Consider the following 24017-nt stretch of genomic DNA (forward strand, 5'->3'; position numbering starts at 1 on the left):
ACCATGACAAAGGCAATGCTTCTAAGCCTCTTAGTCTCAGACCATTACTCAATTGCTCCGAGAGGAATACCATGTCGGGTGTGTGTGCCACCTTGTGAATTGGACCCTGAACTAATTGAGTCAGGTCCATGGTTGTCATGGTGGCCTTGAACTCCTTTGCTAGTCCAGAGGAACTGCCGAGTGACGGCAGATTGAAGTTCACCAGGACAATAAATTCGGGGAACTCCACCGCCAACCCGGCCACCTCCTCGAGCAGCACAGGCAGGGCTGTTGTCATGCAGCTGGGAGGCAGGTACGTGAGTAACAAGCCCACCTAAACCCCTAAGTCCAACTTCACAAGGAGGGACCCACAACCCGCAATCTCAGGGGCAACGAGTCTACGCAGGCTAAGGTTCTCCTTGGCTACAATAGCTACTCCTCCCCCCCTTCCCTGGGGTCGAGGCTGATGCCATACCTGAAACCCGGCTGGGCATATTTATGAGAGGAACTCCTCCCTCTGGGCCCAGCCAGGTTTCAGTCACACATGCCAGATCGGCCTCCTCATCCAGGATCAAATCCCGGATGAGGAGAGTTTTGTTTACTACCGATCTGGCATTGAGCAGCAGCAGCTTGAGCCCAGGGCCTGGATTACACTTGTTACCAGGACCTCGGGTAGAGATCACGGGACCAGAACAAGGGATCGCTTTTAAGCAGCACTCTCTTTTTCCTCCAGAATGGCTAGCCCCATGACTCCCGCCATATCTACCTCTCCCCAGCAGGACCGGAATATTCTAGCCCTCTGACTTGGATCCAACGCATATTGCAGTAGCAGTAGCCTACTCTGGGTGAAACTCTGATACTATTGATGATTTGGGAGAATGATTTTTCCTGATTACCGCTTAGATCATCATTGCTTTTGAGCTGGAAGACTGCAGGGAAAAGTAATCACTGCTTTCAGTTTTATGTATAGAATTCACCCTATTGAAGAAATTCCTTTTCAATGAAAGTTCAAATTTTATAATGCAGAAAAAGTATATTTCTTGTTGTTCTAAACTGTGATTTGATGGGCATGTATACTATATTTTTCGGAATATAAGACGTACTGGAGGATAAGATGCACCTTAGTTTTGGGGGAGGAAAACAAGGAAAAAAGGCCTCTGCCTCCCAGCAATTTGCCAAACAGCAAACAGCACAGATGATATATGCGGTTTGCTGTGTATTTCTGTACATGTATACTTGACCCACAGAAAATGTAAAAATGTATATTAATGCCGGAAAGTTTTCTTAAGTATAATCATACTAACTCCTCCCAATTATTTAAATAGATCTACTCCAAACATGACTAAGTCAGGGTTTAACTCAGCTGCCTTATCTTAATACTAAACAGGACACTGTTACATTTCAGACTATACTTGTACAGACTGTTAAAATTGATGTGGCTTTTTGGAAGTATAGTTATTCTCTACTATTTAAAAGAAGTTACAATAACACTGGACTTGTTCAGATCAAGCATTTATTTTAAAAATCTTCTTCATTTTGTTAAGGCGTCTAGAGCAATAAAGCAGTCTTTGAAAGATAAGTCTAATAATTTGGACATTCTACAGATATCTATAGTTATTGACTTACCTTCCTGCATCCAGTTTCAGCAACTGACTACCACAAGAAAATAAAATTCTGCCTCTCCCTCCCAGCAATTTGCTTCTTGCAGCTATAGTTTCACTTTCATTTTAGCAAATGGCCAGCTGGATTGCCTCACTCAGTTGAGGGTTGGGAAACTGATAATAAGTTGCTTGGCTTAACAAGATCTGTGCTGTTCGTTGCAAGGAGGTAAATTGCTAGGAGGCAGAGGCCAAGGGGTGTGTGGGTGGGGCTACATTCGGTATATAACACGCCCCCAAGTTTTCACCCTCTTTTGGGGGGTAAAAAGGTGTGTCTTATTCTCCAAAAATATGGTAATTGGTAATTATTATACGAAACTATTATCAAGATGGTACAAAAACAGCATGCTTTTTTCACCTCTTTGAGTTGGTCTGTGCTGCCCCAAGATGCTGAGCGCTTATGAGATCCCTTTTTCTTTTCCAAGTATTCTTCAGCCCAAGCACTCTCAGTCTTAAGAAAAAAGACAAAGGTAGTAGATTTAGGATATTGATTATTAATTAGGCTATTTAAATATTAGCATATTAAAATAAATTTTCTAAAGTTATTGACCAGGTTTTATTCTGTAATTTCCCTCAGTATTCATAGAAAGCCAGTTTGACATAGTGATTAAGGTATCAAGCTAAATTGGACTTTGCTCACTCTTAATCCTAGGAACAAGGCAAAGGCAAGTCACTTTCAAAAATGTGGTCAAGCAAACTGCATGCAATCACCAGGAAACATGCATACATACAAACAAAAAAGCATAAATATCTGGGGAGGGGGGGAATTCATTTTATAATACATATGCATATTTGTAGGATAACTATTCATCACTTCACCCATAGTTAATGATTTGGTCATCACAGTATCATGGAATATTCTGTCTAATGTTTTATTGAAGATTAATTTCACCATCATATTAAGTAACCAATTAAAAAATAAGAGTAACCTCATAAGAACCTGTTTTTGACAAATGTATCTTACTTCTAACAATCACGCTTTTTTTCAAGATATGTACAAACTGATCTTCCTGATCTACTCTAGAATCTTCTCCAGAATTGATGTCACACTGATTGATCTATATTCTCTGAGTCTCCATGTTCTCTTGTATTGCTATTATTTCTCAAATATGTATAAAAGTTCCAGTATATACAAAGGCAATCAGTAAATTTCTCCTACAATTTAGTATGTCATTTTGGTCCAGAGACTGTAAAAGAAGTCAAGAAATAAATATAATATACCGTATATACTCGAGTATAAGTCGCCCCTTTATAAGCTGAAGCACCCACTTTTGCCACAAAATTTATTGACTTGAGTATAAGTTGAGGGTGGAAAATGCAGTGGCTACTGGTAACTTATAAAAATGGAAACCAATAAAATTACATCAATTGAGGCATCGGTAGATTAAATGTTTTAGAATATTTATTTCAAAGAAAACCAGTAAACTAGCTCTGTAAGTTTAAAAGAGGGTAAACAGGTATATGTTTCCCCAAGGCAGGTATAGGCAAAAAAAAAATACTTACCTCAATCCCCCGCTGCTCCCGCTGGTTTGGGTTAGGGTACCTTGCCTCTCCTTGCCTCAAAGAAATATAATTTCCCTATCTTTTTACTATTACTAAACATCCAAAATATACTATTTAATTCTATGTACCATATTTTTTGGTGTATAAGACACACCGGTGTATAAGAAGCACCTAGATTTTAGAGGAGGAAAACAAGGAAAAAAATATTCTGAACCAAATGGTGTAGTATTATATTGTTTAATAAAATACCAGTGTAACAGAATACCTTTTACAACCATGCGTACTTTTTAAAACCATGTACACTTTTTTCAAACTTCAAACTGGACAGCTTCAAGACTTGTGGACTTCAACTCCCAGAATTCCTCCACCAGTCAGGCTAGTTCAGAAATGGGAGTGAAGTCCACAAGCCTTAAACTTGCCAGGTTTGAAGACCCTTGCACTCCTAACCTCTAACTTAGGGGTCTTCAAACTTGACAGGTTTAAAATTTGTGGACTTCAATTCCCAGAATTCCTCCACCAGTCATGCTAGCTGAGAAATGGGAATTGAAGTCCACAAGCCTTAAACTTGCCAGGTTTGAAGACCCTTGCACTCCTAAACCCTAACTCAAACAAACAAACAAACAAAACAAACAAGGACAATTCATTTTGTTAGTTGTTTCTTTAGTTACAGAAATAGCTAGTGATGGAATCATTTACAATTACAGTTTCCTGCTGAGGTTGCCTTAATATTACTACTATACCATGAGGTTTTCAAAGACCCCTCTCTTGACCACTCCAATTTTTACAATTGAAGTGCATGGAAATATACGGCGATGAAGATAAACCTGAAATATTCCTTAAAAGGAGTGTTTTTAGATCAGGGATCCCCAACGTTGTCAACTTTTAAGACTTGTGGACTACAACTCCCAGAGTTCCACAGCCACCTTTGCTGGCTGAGGAACTCTGGGAGTTGAAGTCCACAAGTCATAAAGTGGCCAACGTTGGAGATCCCTGGACCAGATGAACTACAGTACAGAGTCCCTTCCAACTCTGTCTGTGTCTGTGAATCTGCCTGTCTGTGTGTGTATGTGTGTGTGTCCGCGCTCTCGCGCCCCTCTCTTCATGTGCATATAAACTGACCCAGCCTCCGCTCCACGCTTTGTTTGGGGTGCCCCTTCGGAGGATCCGAGCAGCTTCTCCTCCCTGCAAGGGCTGAGGTCAAAACTGGGTTCCTAGGGTTGATAAGGAAAAGGGCGGGCTCCCAGGACCTGCCAGACTTTTCCCCTCAGCCGAGGAGCCCTCCCGGCAGGCCAAAAAGCTCCTTGGCCAATGCCCGGCACCCCGCCCATCCCCGCGGCTCCGCCCTGCACTGGCAGCAAAGCGGAGCATTGCATTTTGGGTGACGGATAGATCTTGTTGCACACCCCATTTTTGGAATCGAGTAGGGAAAACTTTTTGGACTGCAGCACTGGCCAGAACTGCCTGCTGCCTGAAACACAATGCTCTGTTTTGGTCTCTGCATGCTCTGTTTTTGGAATCGGGGAGGGGATTGCGGCACTGCTGGCTGAAAACGCTTTCCTTCCTAGGCCAAGTGGCGACTCACTGTGCCTTATGCCTCCTGCACAGCATCCACTTCGCCAATTGAGTCCCCACCTTCCCCTGGCGACAAGTGGAAGTAAGGATCCCTGCCGCCTGGAACCACCCAAAAATGAGATGTGCAGAGGCTGAAAACCTCTGAAGGGTGGGAGCTGGCGGGGGGAGGGGCCCCCCCTACATTCGGAATATAAGACACAACCAGTTTTTGACCCTCTTTTTTTGGGAGTAAAAAAGTATGTCTTATACTCTGAAAAATACGGTATACAGTATTGCCTATTTTGCTTATCACTATTTTAATTAGAACAGTTTCATAGTTTTAATCTTTAAAATAATATATAATTTTAATACTGGCATTTAGATTTTGCATATTCATAACTGCATTTCCTTTTCATCTATCTTCCTTTTTCAATTACAACAGAATGTATATTTTATAATCTGCATGATTAAATCAAAGAAGCATTTATTTAATAAAGTTTTATCTAGACAGCTTCAAGGAACAATTACTATAGTATTTTTTTCTTTTGCATTAATATATGCAAGCGGTCTTACCTGTGTGGCTTTATCCCTCATACAAGGTGTGACTTGCCCATGATTATCACGAGGCCATTGCCCAGCAAGATACGGAGCAGCAAGTATGTCAAGTGAAGGGGTACGGCGGGAAATACTAGAAGGGCTTGATGATGGTGGCCGTGGTTTATCTATTGGAGACATACATGATTCCATCAGCAAAAATAATACACATTACAGCCAAACTATATTAAATTGGTTATATCTTATGTTACTTTGTTAAATAATGTCTTTACAATACTAGCATATATTTTTTTCCTTACAATTTTTCAGGTATCTTATGCATAAACAGCATACAGATTACTAAAGTGTAGACTATACACAAATGCATAAAGTGCACAATGTTTTCCTAATATGGACGATAGGGAGTGCATATCTGAGTACAGAACTACCGTTAATCTACTATGCAATGACCTTGGGCAGCTGCCAAGACCACAGCACCCTAGCAGAGCTCATTGCTAATGCTTACAAATCCTTTATTTTTTCCTAGTTCAGTACTCCAAGCATAGTTAAGTAAATAAAGCTGCCCTCTCAATTTTCTACATTAATCCTGACATAAGTCTCCAAGAGGCATTATGAGAAATTAATTCACTGCCTAATGGCCATAGTCTATTAGGTAAATTTTGTAAGGTTCCAAAAGCATTTTCCTAAGAATTACTCAAATCTGGAATTGTCTTGACTTTATTATTTTTATTTAACATATATACTCCCATGCATTTTTGAACTCCAAGCCAAATGAATAATCATATATTATTTATTACAATGCAGAAAATTTTTAGTAAGCATTTATTTATATTTATACAGATATAAATTGCTAGGAGATCATAATTTAGAGAATATAACTACAGTAACAATCAGGAGGCGGATACACTTTCTCAAAAATGCAATTTAAAATTATTTATATAGCATTTCAATTTGTACTAAATATTTGTTCATCTTTTCAGAGATAATTTTCTACCTAAACTAAGAAACAGAATGACCACCTACTGCTTTGGTTTTAAAATTAAAGAAGAAAACATCATTTTATCAAAGTATGCATAGCCAGGGCCGCCGATAGACGGGTACTACAGGGAGCCCCGTACCGGGCCCGGTGATCACAGGGGCCCCGCATTAACAGCGTCAATCAGAGCTTCCCTTCGGTAAAAGAAAAATAACCCAGATGAATGGACGTGAGGGAAACTCGAGGCGCCTTCCCAAAGTTAAAGAAGGGAGGTTTGTTGTCATGTGGGGCTGGTCTTCAGAACCCGGTTGTAACATACCAGCGTTTCCCAACCGGAAGGAAGGCAGGAAGAAGGAGAGCTTCATTCTTCGCACCTTTTTCCCGCCTTCCTTCTTTGGGGCCCAGCAGGAGAGCGCTGAAAACCGCAGCATTGAGCTCAAGCAGAAGCCGGGGGACAGCTGCGAGCGGGAGCCCCAGGACGGAAGTACCGGCAGCGCCCCGCCCAGCTGGAACTTTCCTGGCGTCGCCGTCGGCAAGTGTCCTTTGTGGCCCGGTGGGAGGGCACTGGCGGTAGGAGGGGGGGCTGCAGCGGCCGCAGGCAGTCGAGAGGAGATGGCGGCGGCGAGAGAGAGCTCCAGGCGGCCCGCTGCAGATCCGAAGCGAGGCATCCGAAGAGGGCCTCGGCTTAAGGCAGGCTGGGGGGGGGGTAGCCGACTCACTTTCCCGCTTGCGTTTTGGACTCTTTCGGGGCAACCCTGGCTTGATTATTGAGCGCGCTCTCTCTCTCTCTCAGCTGACTGCAAGCGGGAGCCCTGACGTGCGGTTGGACGTGCTGTTGGACGTCGTACATACTGGCGCTGCGGGCCTGGCATATACGGTGTCCAGCAGCACGTCCAGCTGCCGCCGTCAGGGCTCCCGCTTGCAGTCAGCTGAGAGAGAGAGAAAGAAAGATAGACGTATAAGAGAGGCAGAGAGAGAAAGAGAGACATAGCAAGAGAGGCAGAGAAAGAGAGACAGAGCAAGAAAGAAAGACAGCAAGAGAGGCAGAGAAAGAGAGACATAGCAAGAGAGGCAGAGAGAGAGAAAAAGAAAGAGAGACATAGTAAGAGAAAAAGGGAGACTTAGCAAAGAGAGGCAGAGAAAGAGAGACAGAGCAAGAAAGAAAGACAGCAAGAGAGGCAGAGAAAGAGAGACATAGCAAGAGGCAGAGAGAGAGAAAAAGAGAGACAGAGCAAGAGAAAAAGAGAGACATATAAGAGAGGCAGAGAGAGAGAGAGAGACATAGCAAGAGAGGCAGAGAGAGAGAAAAAGAGAGACATAGCAAGAGAAAAAGAGAGACTTAGCAAGAGAGGCAGAGAGAGAGAGAGAAAGAGAGAGAGAGAGAAAGAGAGACATAGCAAGAGAGGCAGAGAGAGAGAAAAAGAGAGACACAGCAAGAGAAAAAGAGAGGCATATAAGAGAGGCAGAGAGAGAGAGAAAGAGAGACATAGCAAGAGAAAAAGAGAGACTTAGCAAGAGAGGCAGAGAGAGAGAGAGAAAGAGAGAGAGAGAGAAAGAGAGACATAGCAAGAGAGGCAGAGAGAGAGAAAAAGAGAGACATAGCAAGAGAAAAAGAGAGACTTAGCAAGAGAGGCAGAGAGAGAGAGACAGCAAGAAAGAAAGACAGCAAGAGAGGCAGAGAAAGAGAGAAAGAGAGAGAGAAAGAGAGACAGCAAGAGAGGCAGAGAGAGAGAAAAAGAAAGAGAGACATAGCAAGAGAGGCAGAGAGACTTAGCAAGAGAGGCAGAGAGAGAGAGAAAGAGAGACAGAGAGAGAGAAAGAGAGACAGAGAAAGAAAGAGAGATAGCAAGAGAGGCAAAGAGAAAGAAAGAGACATATAGCAAGACAGTGAAAGAGAGAGAGAAAAAAGCAAGAAAGATAGAAAGGGAGACAGAGAGAGAGAGAGCAAAGGAGAGAGAAAGACAGAGGAAGGGAAGGAGGGAGGGAGAGAGAAAGAGAGCAAAAAAGAGAGGAAGAAAGAAAGAAAGATGGAGAGAGAGAAAGAAGGGAAGGAAGGAAAAGAGAGAAAGAGGGAGAAATAGAGCGAAAGGGAGGAAGAGAGAGGGGTTTTTTGTCCAAACTTTTCTTTAGCCCACCCCCTCCCTTTCAATGTTCCCCAGGATTTTGAAAATATGAATAATGTGCCGCGGCTCAAAAAAGGTTGGGAAACACTGACTTATACAACGATAGAATCCCTGTATTATCAGAGGGTCTCCAACCTTGGCGACTTTAAGACTTGCGGACTTCAACTCCCAGAGTTCCCCAGGCAGCTTTGCTGGCTGAGGAACTCTAGGAGTTGAAGTCCGCAAGTCTTAAATTCGCCAAGATTGGAGACCTCCTGCTCTATCTACACTGCTCAAAAAAATAAAGGAAACACTTAAACAACACAATATAACTCCAAGTAAATCAAACTTCTGTAAAATCAAACTGTTCACTTAGGAAGCAACGCTGATTGACAACTTGGAGTTTATATTGTGTTGTTTAAGTGTTCCTTTCACTTTTTTTTGAGCAGTGTACTTTGAAATTAACTTGTATACCACGGGCTCGTTCAGACCTGTGTTCACCGATGGGCGTAAAAACTAGATCGAAAAGGATATTGAGATGTGAAGCAATATGAAATTGTATTTGGTTTTTTTTTTAACAGCTCCTATTTTAATACCACTGATAACTACACAACCCCCTGGATAATTAGAATAGAATAACAGTGGGAAGGCACCTTGGAGGTCTTCTAGTCCAGTGATTTTCAACCTTTTTTGAGCCGCGGCACATTTTTTACATTTACAAAATCCTGGGGTACACCACCAACCAAAAGGACACAAAATGACACTCTAAGACACTCTCCTCTCTTTTTCCATCCCTGTCTCCTCCCCCTCTTGTGTGTGTGTGTGTGTGTGTGTGTGTGTGTGTGTGTATACATACTCTTGAACCATTTCCAAAAACAGGTGAGGGCTGGGGGGTTTTCTCTCTTATTTTTTGGGTGCTTTTTATCATATGTTTTAAATCAAGAGTCACTTCTCTCTCTCTCTCTCTCTCTTGTTTCTCTCTCTTTCCTCTCATTCTCTGTCTCAATCATTTCCTCATTTCTCTTTTTTCCTCCCCTCTTTGCTAATTTCTCTCTCTCTCTCTCTCCCTTCCTCTCCTTTTTTTCTCTCTCTCTTGCTTTCTCTCTCTCTCTCTTGCTTTCTCTCTCTTTCTCTCTCTCTTGCTTTCTCTCTCTCACTCTTTCTTTCTCGCTCTTTTTCTCTCTTTTCTCTTTCTTGCTTTCTTTCTCTCTTTCTCTCACTCTTTCTTTCTCTCTCTCTCTCTCTTTCTCTCTCTCTCTCAGGAAAAAGTTGTGAGACAGAACCTGAGCTTCCTTCTTCGCGGCACACCTGACCGTGTCTCGTGGCACACTAGTGTGCCACGGCACACTGGTTGAAAAACACTGTTCTAGTCTAACCCCCTGCTTAGACAGGAATCCTACACTACTTCAGACAGATGATTTTTTTTTAAGAAAGTAGTTATTATATAAACATTAAAAAAATAAGATAGTACATAATCTATCATTTTACAATATACTTATTTGTTTGTTTAAATTTTGTATTTGCATTTTATAAGACAAGCAACAAAACAACACAACATAACAAACACCACCATCCCGTCCCTTTTGAACTGTTATCCTCACAGTTCCTTCTTTATATAGTTATACGGCCTGTAACATCAGCGGTTATTATATGATTATTCTATAGTTCCAGTAAAACTAAGGTCAAGTTGTTGCTATCATAATCTTATGAATAAAGTTAATTCTGGGAACATCGGGTTTTATTTACAGCTATTTTCAGATGATTATCTAACATCTTCTTAAAAACTTTTTAAAAAGTAGTTTTAAAATGGCGGGGGGGGGGGGGGGCAGACACTTAGGCTGTATGGGGCCCCAAAATTCCTGATGGCAGCCCTGTGCATAGCAAGCAAGTATAGATGCTTCTCGTTTAATAAAGGATGCTTTTGATGACATTTGTGGCTAAATTGCCATTCTTTAAGAATAGTATAATGTTTTCACTTCTTTTTTCTTGGCTTAAAACAGCATACAGCTGACCATGCTGGAATTTTATCTGGTTTCTCCAGATAAAATCAGCACATTTTCCATTGTTCTCTATGTACAGTATAGTGAAAGCAAGGCATGACTGTATTGGGAACTGGGTCCACTGAAGAGGGATATCTTCATCTGATAAATTAAGAGAAATTCTTGGAATAATAATATCATTTTTGAACACACCAATGTTTATCTCTGCTACAATGAGATTCTTGGGGGAGTGGGGGTGGGGTGTTTTTCCAAGATATTCCACATTCCACTACAAAGGCCTTGGGAGATTGAAATTCCTCATTAAAATGATACAATGAGATTCTATCTTTAATTCCAGTTTGTGTTGTGACAATCCAGAGTTCAAATTAATCAAGGAACTCTGTTGGAGAATAAGTGTTTATTTTTTCACTGACAGCATTGGAAAAAACACAGTATTTTTTCATCATTCCAGGGAAGTGTTTCATGCACATCAAATTTATTTTTCTAATCATTTCATTTAGGGGAATGAAGATATTTGTATTTCTGCAAAGATTGTTGAATGTTAGGTGAAATTTGCACATTATATTTTACACTTCTATTTCACCCATTTTGTCTGACTTTGTTTTCTGCAGTATTCAATAAGAATTCAGAATACCTTCCTTTTGTTTCACCCAACCACATGTTGCTTTTGAACTGAAACTTCACAAAACATCTCCAAAAATATGGTTTTTTTGATATATGAATTATCAACATTAATGTAATTTCCTCTTTTCACAACTAACTGAAGCTGATAGAAATCACCACACAAATGGTTAAAATTCCCCCAAAGGCCTAATTCTTGTTCCATATTAACATAAAATCTTTAAAACACACCCTCCTAATCATTGGGCTCTCATCTCAGGAAATAAGCATGTGGAAGCATGTGCAATAGTGGAGTTTTTAAAAAAATAAAAATACAAAAGTATACACTGTCCCACCACCAGGCATCAAAGTTTGTGCACTACTAGATGATGCTACAGCAAGAACATCTCACCAGCACCCACCACCACTCCTAGCTTTAGCAAGGATCAGATTGTTAACAAATATATTTCCCTTTTACCCCGTTCATCAATAAAAATTGTCCCAAGAATGCTTTTTCAAGAGCAGACCTGGGCAAGGGGCGGCCCGCTGTCTGTGACCGGTCCACGGAAGTCAGGGTCCACTCTAGTGTCAGGGTGAAAGAGCTCACCGTGTCTGATGAATAATGAGGAAAGCAGGAACCAGAGGAGTCCCGGCAGACACAGTGAGCTCTTTCATCCTCGCACTGGAGCGGACCCCGACCTCCTACCGAAAGCGGCCGAGCACAGAAACCACGCAAACACTCCAGCGCAGTAACTGTGGTGCACTGTGTTGCCATAAAGCAAACAATTAGGGGTCTGTAGAGTGGGTCTGGGTGTTTAGGTCAGGGTAGAACTGACTTGATTATATTAGTCCGGCCCTCTAAAACCATCCCAATTTCTCATGCAGCGCCATGGAAAAATTAATTGCCCAGCCCTGTTCAAGAGGCAACTAGACTTTTTGTTTTTCTTTGAAGACATTTCATTTCTCATCCAAAAAGCTTCTTCAGCTTTTTGTATTCGTTTCAAACAATGCAAATGAAGAGCTGACTGCAAGGAGTATAAACCTTTCCATTCCCCATCATCCAGTCAGAGCTGAAGAAGCTTCTTGGATGAGAAGAGAATCACCTTCAAAGAAAAAAAAAACAGGAAGTCCATTTGCCTCTCGAAAAAGCATCTTTGGGACAACCAGGACATGGATGACTGAGAATCTCCATAGACATTAATGAAAACTATTGAAAATAGATTGCATTGCAAGTAGTTACACCCAGTGAAGGGCTACCAAAATTTTTACTACCACACTGTGGGTGTGGCTTATGCAAGATGCCATGCGTTTTCTTTCATCTTTCAGTACAAATTGGGTGCTCTGGGGTGGAGCTCCATTTTCGCTACCTCACTGCGTCCTTCCCCCGTCCTGGAAGCAGCCCACCCCTGGTTACAACCATAGTATATTGTTGTTTGCTTAATGTTCAAAAGGCGCTCATTATGTAGTACACATTCCTGCTGTCGTATTGCATGCAGTTCACACAATAATTCCAGAATACCAAATCTGAATTAATTGTATCATTTGTTGGTTTTAGCAAATTATATTCTTCATTCTTTTTTTTCTTTTTTTAAAATCTCTTTATTAATTTTTATTATGTCATTCCCATCACATATTATTTTGAATTACAGATTATACATATTCTCAGTTAACATTCTGACAGTAAGTTTTGACCGGTTTCCTTTCATTATATACATTGTATTTTATATTTTTAAATTCTAAAATCTATTATGTTCATTAATTATACACGGTAACTGTAGGTCGTTTCAATTGTACTGTTGTTTCATATTATGTTGCTTTTATGTTCTCTTTTGAACCCATTCGTGCCATTTTTGCCATGTTCTTTTTGATTCTATTAATTTATTTCCCTTAATTGAGTTCGTGAATTCGTCCATCTCTACACATGCATATATCTTATCTATAATTAAATCTTCCGTTGGTATCTGATCACTTTTCCAGAGTTGTGCTATCGCAATTCTCGTGGCGGTGTTTATATGCGTTGTGAGGAGCATTGTTTGTTTTGAATAATGTTTTCTCCAAACTCCTAAAAGCATAGCTTCCGGTGTGAGTTCTATTTCCTCTTTCGTAATCTCTGTGAGCCAAGTATGAGTTATTGTCCAAATTTTTTGTATCAAGGGGCAGGACCACCACATATGGAAAAACGTACCTCTTTCCTTTTTACACTTCCAACACGAGTCTGATAATGTTGGGTGGATCTTTGCTAATCTCGCCGGTGGGAGGTACCATCTGTAGAATAATTTGTAATAGTTTTCCTTATATGCTGCCGAAAGGGTTATTTTGGATATTGTGGTCCATGTTCTTTCCCAGTCGGCAATATGGATGGCGTGTTGCAGATTTTGTTCCCACGCTATCATTGGTGTTTTGGTCGTATCTTTTATTCTTTCCTGTTCTAAAAGTATTTGGTATATTCTGCTTATTTGTTTGTTTTCATTTCCTATCAGAATCTTATCTAATGGGTTCATAGATTTTTGAATACCGGGTGTTTGATTGTCTTTTTTAAATCTGGATTCTATTTGGGCGTATGTCCACCAATCCATTTTATGATTTAATCTTTCCAGTTCTTGTCTAGATTTGAGTTCCCTGTTTGGGTGTAATATGTCCCTGTACTGGATGGTTTTGGCTATGTCGATCAAATTTGGGTAGATGATGGCTTCCATAGTGGAAAGCCATCTTGGAATTTTGTCGTAGTGTTTATTTTTAATTTCGTACCAGGTTTTTAGTAGTGATTTACGGATCAAGTGCCTGTCAAATATAGTTTGTTTTTGCAATTTATCTTTCCATAAATGCGCATGCCAGCCTGTTTGTAAGTCATGACCTTCTAATACAAGTATTCTCTTATTTTTTAAATTAATCCACTCTTTTATCCAAATTAGGCTTGCCGCTTTGTAGTATAATTTTAGATCCGGGAGCCCCAGGCCTCCTCTAATTCTATTATCTTGGAGATACACATATTTTATTCTTGGCCTTTTGTTTTGCCAGATGAATTTGGAGATGATTTTATTGATTTCTTTAAAAAAATTTGGTTCCAAGTTAATCGGAGCTGTCTGAAAAAGATATAAAAATTTGGGAAGAATATCCATTTTTATTACAGATATTCTGCCTAACATTGATATTTGTAGGTCTTTCCATTTCTCTAAATTTTTTTTGGTATCTTGCAATAATTTGTCATAATTGTCTTTTTTAAGTGTAATTGTTTTGTTTGTTAATATTAATCCTAAGTACTTCATTTTTTTTGTAGTTTGGAGTTTAGTAGTTTCTTCTAATTTCCTAATTTGTCGTATACTCATGTTTTTTGTCATTAACATTGTTTTCTGTTTATTTATTTTTAGACCTGCAAATTCCCCAAAATTTTCAATTTCTTTGATTAGCTCTGGGCCAGAGCTGGTTGGTTCTTCTAAAAAGAACACCATGTCGTCCGCATATGCCTGTAATTTATATTCTTCTTTTTTAATTTTAATTCCTTGTATATTTTTATTATTTCTTATTTTATTTAGTAGTAGTTCCTGTGTCAGTATAAATAATAAGGGTGACATTGGGCAGCCTTGGCGGACTCCTTTTTCTATCAAAATTGGTTTTGTAGTGTCTCCGTTTATTATTGCTCTGGCCTTTTGGGTGGTATATATATTTTTGATAATGTTTTCAAATCTGTTACCTAATTTTAATTCTCTAATTAACTCATTTAAGTATTGCCAATTAACATTGTCAAATGCCTTCTGGGCATCCAGGAAGACAAGAGCTATTTGCTTTCCTGGATGGGCTTCACCATATTCTAAGACGTCTAAAACTGTCCTGGTGCAGTTGAAAATTTGTCTGGAGGGTAGAAAACCATTTTGGTCTGTGTTGATGATTTTATTTAATATTTCTTTTATTCTGTCTGCTAAGATTACCATAAAGATCTTATAATCCGCGTTGAGCAGAGAAATTGGTCTGTAGTTTTTTATTTTCTGTTTGTCTAACCCCTCCTTTGGTATCATCGTTATGTATGATTCTCTCCAGGATTCTGGAATTTTTGCTTGTTCTAATATTTCATTGTATGTCTCCAGTAATATGGGTTCAAATAGATCTTTATTTCCTTTATAGAATTCCCCCGGGAGTCCATCCGGCCCTGGGGTTTTATTGTTTTTTTGTTTTTTTAATGCTAATTAGATTTCTTGTAAAGTAATTTTTTCATTTAAAATTTGTTTATCGAGTTCTTCAATTTGTATGGTATTATTTTCTTGTATGTATTTAGTAATTTTTACCATTTCGATTGGTTCTTCTTTATATAGGTTGTTGTAATAATCTTGTATTATTTCCTTTTTCTGTTGTTCCATGTGTTGTATTGTCCCGTCTTTATCCTCTAATTGATAAATTAATTTTTCGCTTCTCATTTTTTTGATTTTCTGTGCAAGCCATCTACCTGGTTTGTTAGCTGTTTCAAAGTATTTTTGTTTCGTTTGTTTTAAATTTCTAATAAATTCTTGCTGTTCTAATATTTTATTTTGGATTTAGCTTCCCTTAGTGATATTTGTGTCTGTTTGTTAGTTGGGTTTTGTTGAAGAGTTTTTTCCAGGTTGGCTATTTTATTTACGTAGTGATTATATTCTACCTTCTCTTCTTTTTGTTTTTTAGCTGTATATGATATAGTAACTCCCCTAGTATATGCTTTCAGTGTGTCCCATAGTATTTGAGTTGAGGTGGGTTGTTTCTTATTTTCCTCTAGAAATAATTTTATTTCTTTGTTTAGCATTTCTGTATATTTTTCATCTCGAAGTAGGTTTGTATTTAACGACCATCTTCTAAATTCTTTCTTTTCCCCCTGCCAAGTGATTGTTATTGGGTTATGGTCAGCCCACGTATTTGGTTCTATGTCAACAGATTTTATTTTTTTGTGCATATTCTTACTTAGCCATACCATATCTATCCTAGAGAAAGAGTTGTGTGGGGCAGAGTAGAATGTAAATTGTTTTTCATTTGGATGTATTAGTCTCCACATATCTACCAAATCTAGTTCATCCGTCATTTTCTCAAATGTGGTTGGTAGTGTGGCTCTTTTTATTTTACTCTTGGTTTCTATTTTGTAGTCCAGTTTTTGGTTCACTATTCCGTTATAGTCTCCTATTATACATATATTTGTTTGGTTAAATTGTAATAATATTTCATGTATTTTTTTATAAAATTGTTTCAATTCATGATTTGGTGCATATATATTTACTAATAATATTTTCTCTCCTTTGATTTCTACTTCTACTATAATATATCTTCCTTTTGGGTCAGTTTTTATCTCTCTTGGGTTTAATTCTTTTTTCACATATGTGGCTACCCCTCTTTTCTTTTCTTTTTCATCTAGAGAAGTGTATAGCTCTCCCAATTTGGTGTGTTCTAAATATTTTTCTTCATTCTTTTTTTAACATTTTAAGTTTATCTTAGAAATACAGTAGAGCATGTTCACAATGCTTCTCATTGATAATATTAGTTCTCTTGATTTATAGGAAATCTTCAGACTTCTTGAAATGGTTCCACAATTCTCATAGGATTGTTGATTTCAGTGTTTGTTAATAAGACAACAAATTTCTCATTGCTCTGGAGATTCTTATTTTGGCATCTTCCATGGTTTGCTGCAAATGTCATCAACTTGCAACAATCCTTTTTCTTTGCAGACATCTTTGAATAATGGAAGGATTTGTCCATTATGTGTCTTCAATTATTTGAAATTAGAACCTTTATGTCATGGAGAAGTAGTTTCAAATTATAGAGGTCACAACTTTGTGGAGACATACACTTAATGTAGAATAAGTGTGTCAAACTGGTGGCCCGCAGGCTGGACATGTCACACACAGATCACGACCACACTAGAACAAAGGGAAAAGGTTGTGATGTCACATGATGGGCAAATTTGACACATGTGATCTAGAAAAATGGCTTTAAAAATTCTGGAGAATCTTGGAATATTCACATAGTAGTGTTTTTGAAACGGATCCTGTTTGCAATGATCCATGAATTCTGTTAAAGTGGTTCTTGCTATATCATTATTCATTTGCACAGCAGCATTATCTCAAAAGAGTACTTGATGCTGTTATTGAAGGTATACCTGAAGGTGAACATTGGTGGGTTTCCTTTCATGAATTTGAAATCTAAGTGTCAATGCAACAAATTCAGACACCTCAATATATCTGCCTGTCAAGTACTGTGTAATTTTGCCTTCTTTTTTCAGTGCAAAAATTGTCTCATCATTTCCCTTAATGGAATACTTGATACAGTATTTGATGGATTTGACAATTGAGCATATTTCTATAGATGATAATTTAGCTCCTTCAATACCTGTAAATTAAAAAGTTATCAACTATTGAGAAGTTATAGCTTGACTATCATCCTGTTTATCCTTCAAATCCTTCTATTTCTGAAGACTGTCTCCTGTAGATAGGATATGAAACATTGCCACATTACTTGTATGCTCACTGAATGGCTTTGGATACTCTTACTGCATGTACCATTTTCTCAACATGCTGATTTTTTGCTGCAATAGGGATCCTTGGATCATGTGGTTCAAAACCAATTTATGTAGTTTTGGATCTTAATTTGGGTCTGATATTTCGGCTTGGACAAATGTATCATAAACTTGATTTCTTGGCTTTGATTCTTCATCAAGCCACAAAAAGTAGTACAAATGAGGCAGATACCACTTTTAATATTTCACACTTAGTACATAAGTGATATACCTACAGGAACCATATTTTAAAGGTAGGTTTGTCATACATCTTTCTCTCTTTTTATAATTTAGAACAGAGATCTATTTCACTTGCCAAAAACAATCCACCCAGTACCATACTCAGATATCTAAATTGAAGTATTGAAAGATGCATGTATTTACTAACACTAAATTGTTTACCCAGTATACATAAGAAAATTTATTAATACAATTTAAAAACAAGTATTAGTTTTGAATCAGTTTTCTGTTAAAGTATTAATGATAGCAATTCAATCAAAGCTATTGTTTTTGACCCTTGCTTTAACAAAGCTTTTGAGACGTTCAACTAGTATATGCTTTTGTATATGTATTAAATCCCATCTGCTATTTTGCACATACAAAAATCCAAATTTATTTTGGATTCAACATGTTTAGATTTAATGGCATGCCCATCATGTTAATTCATTAAAGGGAAGGTATATATAGAAGGTCAACTTAGAAACATAAAAACATAGCAGAAATCTATTGTGTGGTTTCATATTAAGGGCATAGAGCTTTTCACATAATACCTCAGACAACTGTAACTAAACTGATAATTTCTCATTATTGTATAATCTTGAGGCTTGTTTGCTTCAATTTATTTCATAGTATCCAGAAATGTTTGACCAGTAGCTATCCATCTTTATTGATTCTTACTTACAGATATAAATATTAATTAATCAAATTCCAATATATATATATATTGTTCTGGTTGGCTCTGGCCCAGTTCCTGCCCCAGGGAATGGGGAGGTGGATGCAGGGGAAAATTCAACATGTCACAGGCCTTGTTATTGCTGACAGATGAAGAAGGTGGGATTGACTCGGCAGAGGAGGGCTTGGCACACAGCCCAGGCAGTCAATCTCCCTTATCTTCTGTTGATTAAGATGATGACGTTTTGGACCCACACAAGCGCAGAATTATGCATAGAAGAGATCAAGTAAGAACATATTACAGGAAATAAAAGAGGCCACCTGTGTTTGGGTGGGGCTCCAGTAATTAGAGCTGCTGCTATAAATAGCAGCATGTGGGTTTGGCCGTTGTGGAAGAATATCTGATCGGAGTTCATCAGGAATCTTGGGTTGCTGGACTTTGTTGCTTTTTCATGCCTTTGAAACCAAAGCAGAGCAACATGTGTGCGTGTGTCTCACTTCGTTGGAAGAAGAAGCGGTGTGAAGTTTCTTCACAGCTGCTAGCTAAGTACTTAATGACTGCTTAAGGGAAATTGTACAGACTACCCGGTTGTTTTGGGAAGAATGCTCTTTGCAATACAAAGAGTGCTTAGTTTATTTTGAATTTTGTGATAAAGAACATTGTTTTGAATTTTCAAACGTGTGTGTGTCTGAAATTTGCACTCTTGAATTTTCGGGAGGCTCCGATCAGAGAGCCCGGCAGAACAATATATATATATATGTAGTTTCAAGACTGCAAATATTAAACCCTGTTTAATTAGGCCTTACCAGATATGAACTGTAAAACTCCAAATAGTCTTTATATGGCAACAATTTATTTGTTCTTTTAATGAAATGGGAGGAGAGGTTGGATTGTTAATACCTCATAAGGTAGCCCTACACTTACTTAATTCTACCAATGAAGTATTTTTACACTTTTTTTCGGAATCCATTTTTTAAATATAATTTCCTGGGTTGTCTGAAAATATTTCATAGAATACAATCTGTCCCCATGCAGTATTTTCATTATAATTTCACCTTAGTTCTACTATTCATACCCTCCCCCACAACTATCCAGCTGCTAGCTTCACATGATGTGACCTACATAACAAGAGATGTACTTGCTTCAAGATAGCAGTTACAACAGCTGGGCTGATGAGAACAGTAGTGGCATTTGAGCAATGTCTTAATTTTATTGGGCCAAATTACACTATGCCCAATCGTTACAAAACTATTCAGTGTTTCCTCAGTTTGATGTTCTCTTCTCAAAAGAGAAATGTGATTATAAAAGCCTCTTTAACAAACATATATTTTGTACCATAGAGAATCTATATATAGATGATACAGTTACAAAGGCATTGAAATCAGAATCCATGTTAGCTCCCTACAATAATACTGAATATTTTTCAATTGGAATCACTACACTATAGAAAAAAAATATGGTAAAAATTCATTGATACCCTGTATGAACTAAAAAGTAACTATTGTTTGCTTAATATATGTTTCATCACAACTCAATATTAAATTACACTCAAATATTAAAAATATAGTGGAAATCACTTAAAAGTGCATGTCTTATCTGTTCACTGTAGAATCATATTAATTCATCTACGAAAAACAAATTCATCTTTATAGTTTTAGTTTTGGTTAACTAATATAACTAATACAAGCTCATTAAAATACATAAAATTATTTCTCAGCTAATTATTTCCTGGATTTCTCTGCTCCCATACCTGGGAAAACTAAACTTAGATCACATGCAACCTGGCTTTTCACAAGAATCTAAAGAGATGGTTTTGCCAATGGGCATGCTGACAAAGGAGTGTGATACAGCTAGTGTAATGGCTATGTTGACTCTTTTGATTAATGGGATTGTTGGCTTTGAGTTACGTGCATTTATGATGGTTTCTATATGATTTTATATTGTTTTAACCTTGGTTTTTTTAATGTTTAATAGTTTGTAAGCTTCCTAAAGTTATATAGAGATGAGATGAGCAAGTGACTATACACATCTGAATAAATGAATGAATAAACAAATAAATAAAGATCTGCAACATTGACTGTATTTAGAATAAGGAGGATTGGTAATCCTGAAAATCCTGTTATGGAAATAAAACTATCTGAGTTGCATCTCTGAAAAAAATGAAAAGAGAAGAATATGCTTCTAATCCAAGGTTTCTCTGAAATCTATAAAAAGTGTATCAGAAAGTGAAGGGTTACCAAAACTTTTACTACCAGACTGTGGGCATGGCTTATGCAAGATGCCCTGCATTTTCGTTCAACTTTCAGTGCTCTGGAGTGGAGCTCCATTTTCACTACCCCACTGTGTCCCCCTCCCTCCCCCGTCCGGGCAGCAGCCCATCCCTGGTATCAAAGATTACTTTTTACAATAAAATGCACATGATGCTTGCACTTTTAAAAAAAATAGCAGCCCAGAAATAATTGATTTGTTTGCGCTAATAAAAGCCAGTAAAACAGAAGTGTGTTGGTCATGTCCATAAGAAGCCTGCCACTGTAGAGAATGCCATTATTATAAAATGGAGCAGTCTATGGCTTTGCTATCATAAAACTATAGAACAGAGTCCTTTCCAGAATCGTTTAAAACAGTCCACATATGGCATGTTTTATTAATCACCTGCTTCATTAATGTTTATCATAACCATTAAGACAAAACATTTCTCTGTTCTGATTATAATTTACAAAATAGCGTATCGAGAAAAATATAAACTCGTGGCAGAAGAACTGAATGGCATATGTCTCTCCTCATAGTAGCATCAATGTTTCTACTCTTATACCACAGAAACAGAAACTGATTTCTTTGCATAGCATCAGGGCTACATGCTTTCTGATTAAAAAATAACACAGCAGTGGATCAATTGGAGGAGCAATGGGTAGGCCTGGCAGCTGGAAATACGGCAGCCCAGGTTTAAGACCCAAGTACCTCGCAATAGGATGAGTTCCCGTCCTCACCCCAGTTCCTACCAACCTAGCAGTTCAAAAGCATGAAAATGTGAGTAGATAAATAGGTATCACTTTCATTAAAAAAGGTAACAGTTCTCCATGACATCATGCTGCCACATGATCATTGAAATGTCTTTGGACAGCGCTGGCTCAATAGCCTTGAATCGGAGATGAGCACCTCTCTCTAGTCAGCAATGACTAGCCAAGTAAAATCTGCTGGGATTCATTTACCTTTTGATGGATAAACTACTGCAGAATAAACTTGAATAAAAGCTAATCAGGTGAAATGCTAGCCTTTTTTTCATTCATCATGTCATTACATTTCCCACCCTAACATTTTCCTCACAAACGAAGGATCTGTTGAATGTTGATCCATTAGTTGCAACAGGAATTAACCGACTAGCTTCTCTATTTCAAGTAGTTAAGTGCATGTCAGATTGCATAATATGCCAGGACATAAGTTCTGGCACCATAGTAGGCATAATAGCTTATGAACAGTTTGAGTATAACCTAGTGCCAAAATTGATGTGAACAGCTGCTGCTTCTCTCACACCCTTACTGAATGGATAGCTAACTCAGACTGGTAGATTGTAAAACAGGAATAAGAAAGTTAGCTGAAAAGTACTATTTACACAGCATTAGCGTACAATGGAAAAATTCAACAACATGCCCCACAATTTACATAATGTCACAGTAGAACCCCTGAAAAATCCATTCTTATGTTTTTGTTGTACTTTCAGTCTTACATATCTACAGTATTTAGCAATAGCAAAAGTGCATTCTTAGCTGCCAATTTTATTACCCGCATGATTTGTTGAAAGGCACAAAATATAAATCTTTGCACACAGGCCCACAAATCAATCAATCAATCAATCAATCAATCAATCAATCAATCAATCAATATTATCTTTAAAAAATGAATGCTAAACATGCTACCTAAACATCTGAATGAGTCCTAGATCTCTTATTCCATATTCAAGAAAGGTTTTTGAAAATTATTTCAGCTTACTGGTTTATCTTCCTCCATTTATTTTTCAGGCTCCACTACATACAGTGACATTCTTTTTTTCAAATTATAAAATCCATGTAATAAAATCTAACAAATCTTCATACTTATAGCAAACTAGGATTTCAAGAAACAAAAAGAATGACAAATCCATTGAATACCATCCAGAGAGACTGGTAATTAATAGTATACCATGTTAAATACATTTCCACATGAATTTAGTGACTATTCAAAGTTGTAAAAATACTGGGGAAATAATGACCTACAATTGGTCCCCACACTTGCAGCCCCACAGTTACACAATCAAGTATTGGGTACTTGGCAACTGGCATATATACAGACTCAAAATCAACCCTGATAAGACGGAGTGGCTGTGGGTTTTACCTCCCAAGGACAATTCCATCTGTCCGTCCATTACCCTGGGGGGGGGGGAATTACTGACCCCCTCAGAGAGGGTCCGCAACTTGGGCGTCCTCCTCGATTTACAGCTTACATTAGAGAACCATCTTTCAGCTGTGGCGAAGGGGGCGTTTGCCCAGGTTCGCCTGGTGCACCAGTTGCGACCCTATCTGGACCAGGAGTCACTGCTCACAGTCACTCATGCCCTCATCACCTCGAGGTTCGACTACTATAATGCTCTCTACATGGGGCTACCTTTGAAGAGTGTTCGGAAACTTCAGGTTGTGCAGAATGCAGCTGCGAGAGCAATCATGGGCTTCCCCAGGTATGCCCATGTTACACCAACACTCCGCAGTCTGCATTGGTTGCCGATCAGTTTCCGGTCACAATTCAAAGTGTTGGTTATGACTTATAAAGCTCTACATGGCATCGGACCAGAATATCTCCGAGACCGCCTTCTGCCACACGAATCCCAGCGACTGGTTAGGTCCCACAGAGTTGGCCTTCTCCGGGTCCCATCGATGAAACAATGTCCTCTGGTGGGACCCAGGTAAAGAGCCTTCTCTGTGGCGGCCCCAACCCTCTAGAATCAACTCCCCCCCCCGGAGATTAGGATTGCCCCAACCTCCTTGCCTTTCGCAAACTCCTTAAAACCCACCTCTGTCGTCAGGCATGGGGAAATTGATTCCCCTGGACCACTCCGTTTTATGTATGGTTTGTATGAAATGTATGATTGATTTTTTTATATTAAGGGTTTTAAATTGTTTTTAATCATTGGGTTTGTACTGTTTACTGTTGTGAGCCACTCCCAGTCTCCGGAGAGGGGCGGCATACAAATCTAACATAATAATACAGTAATAATAATAATAATTATTATTATTATTATTATTATTATTATTATTATTATTATTATTATTATTATTATTATTATGGTTGAGTATCTCAAGGTCATATGATTGCCATTTATGACTTTCCCATCTGGCTTCCTACAAAGTTTATGCTGGAAACCAGCTTTGCCTAAAAAACGCATAATTCCCTTAACTGCAGTGATTTGCTTAACTGTGACAAAAAGGTCATAAATCAAGCATGGCAACTACCTTGCTTAGCAATGGAAATTCTTGTCCCAATTGTGGGTGTAAATCAAAGAATACCTATACCTTTGATGACAAATTTGGAAAGACAAGAAGGATACATCCATTTCTCAACAATGAGAAAACAATATACTGCATTTTTGGAGTATAAAATGCTTTGCAATATAAAGCGCACCTTAGTTTTGGAGGAGGGGAAAGGGGGGAAAATCTGCCTCTGCCTAC

At 38.4% G+C, this 24017-nt stretch overlaps 1 protein-coding gene across 1 annotated transcript in view; it reads right to left on the reverse strand.

Annotated features, from left to right (window-relative positions):
* The window catches only part of FAM117B (family with sequence similarity 117 member B), a 51871-nt gene that overhangs the window by 20488 nt on the left and 7366 nt on the right, over positions 1-24017 (reverse strand). The window contains exons 2-3 of the mRNA XM_070731999.1: positions 5265-5413; positions 1996-2088 (exon numbers count right to left, since the gene is read on the reverse strand). Of these exons, the coding sequence (XP_070588100.1) occupies positions 1996-2088; positions 5265-5413 (242 nt within the window). The remainder of the gene's footprint in view (positions 1-1995; positions 2089-5264; positions 5414-24017) is intronic.

Source organism: Erythrolamprus reginae, chromosome 1 (assembly GCF_031021105.1).
Source record: "Erythrolamprus reginae isolate rEryReg1 chromosome 1, rEryReg1.hap1, whole genome shotgun sequence".
In the NCBI taxonomy this organism is placed as follows: domain Eukaryota; kingdom Metazoa; phylum Chordata; class Lepidosauria; order Squamata; family Dipsadidae; genus Erythrolamprus; species Erythrolamprus reginae.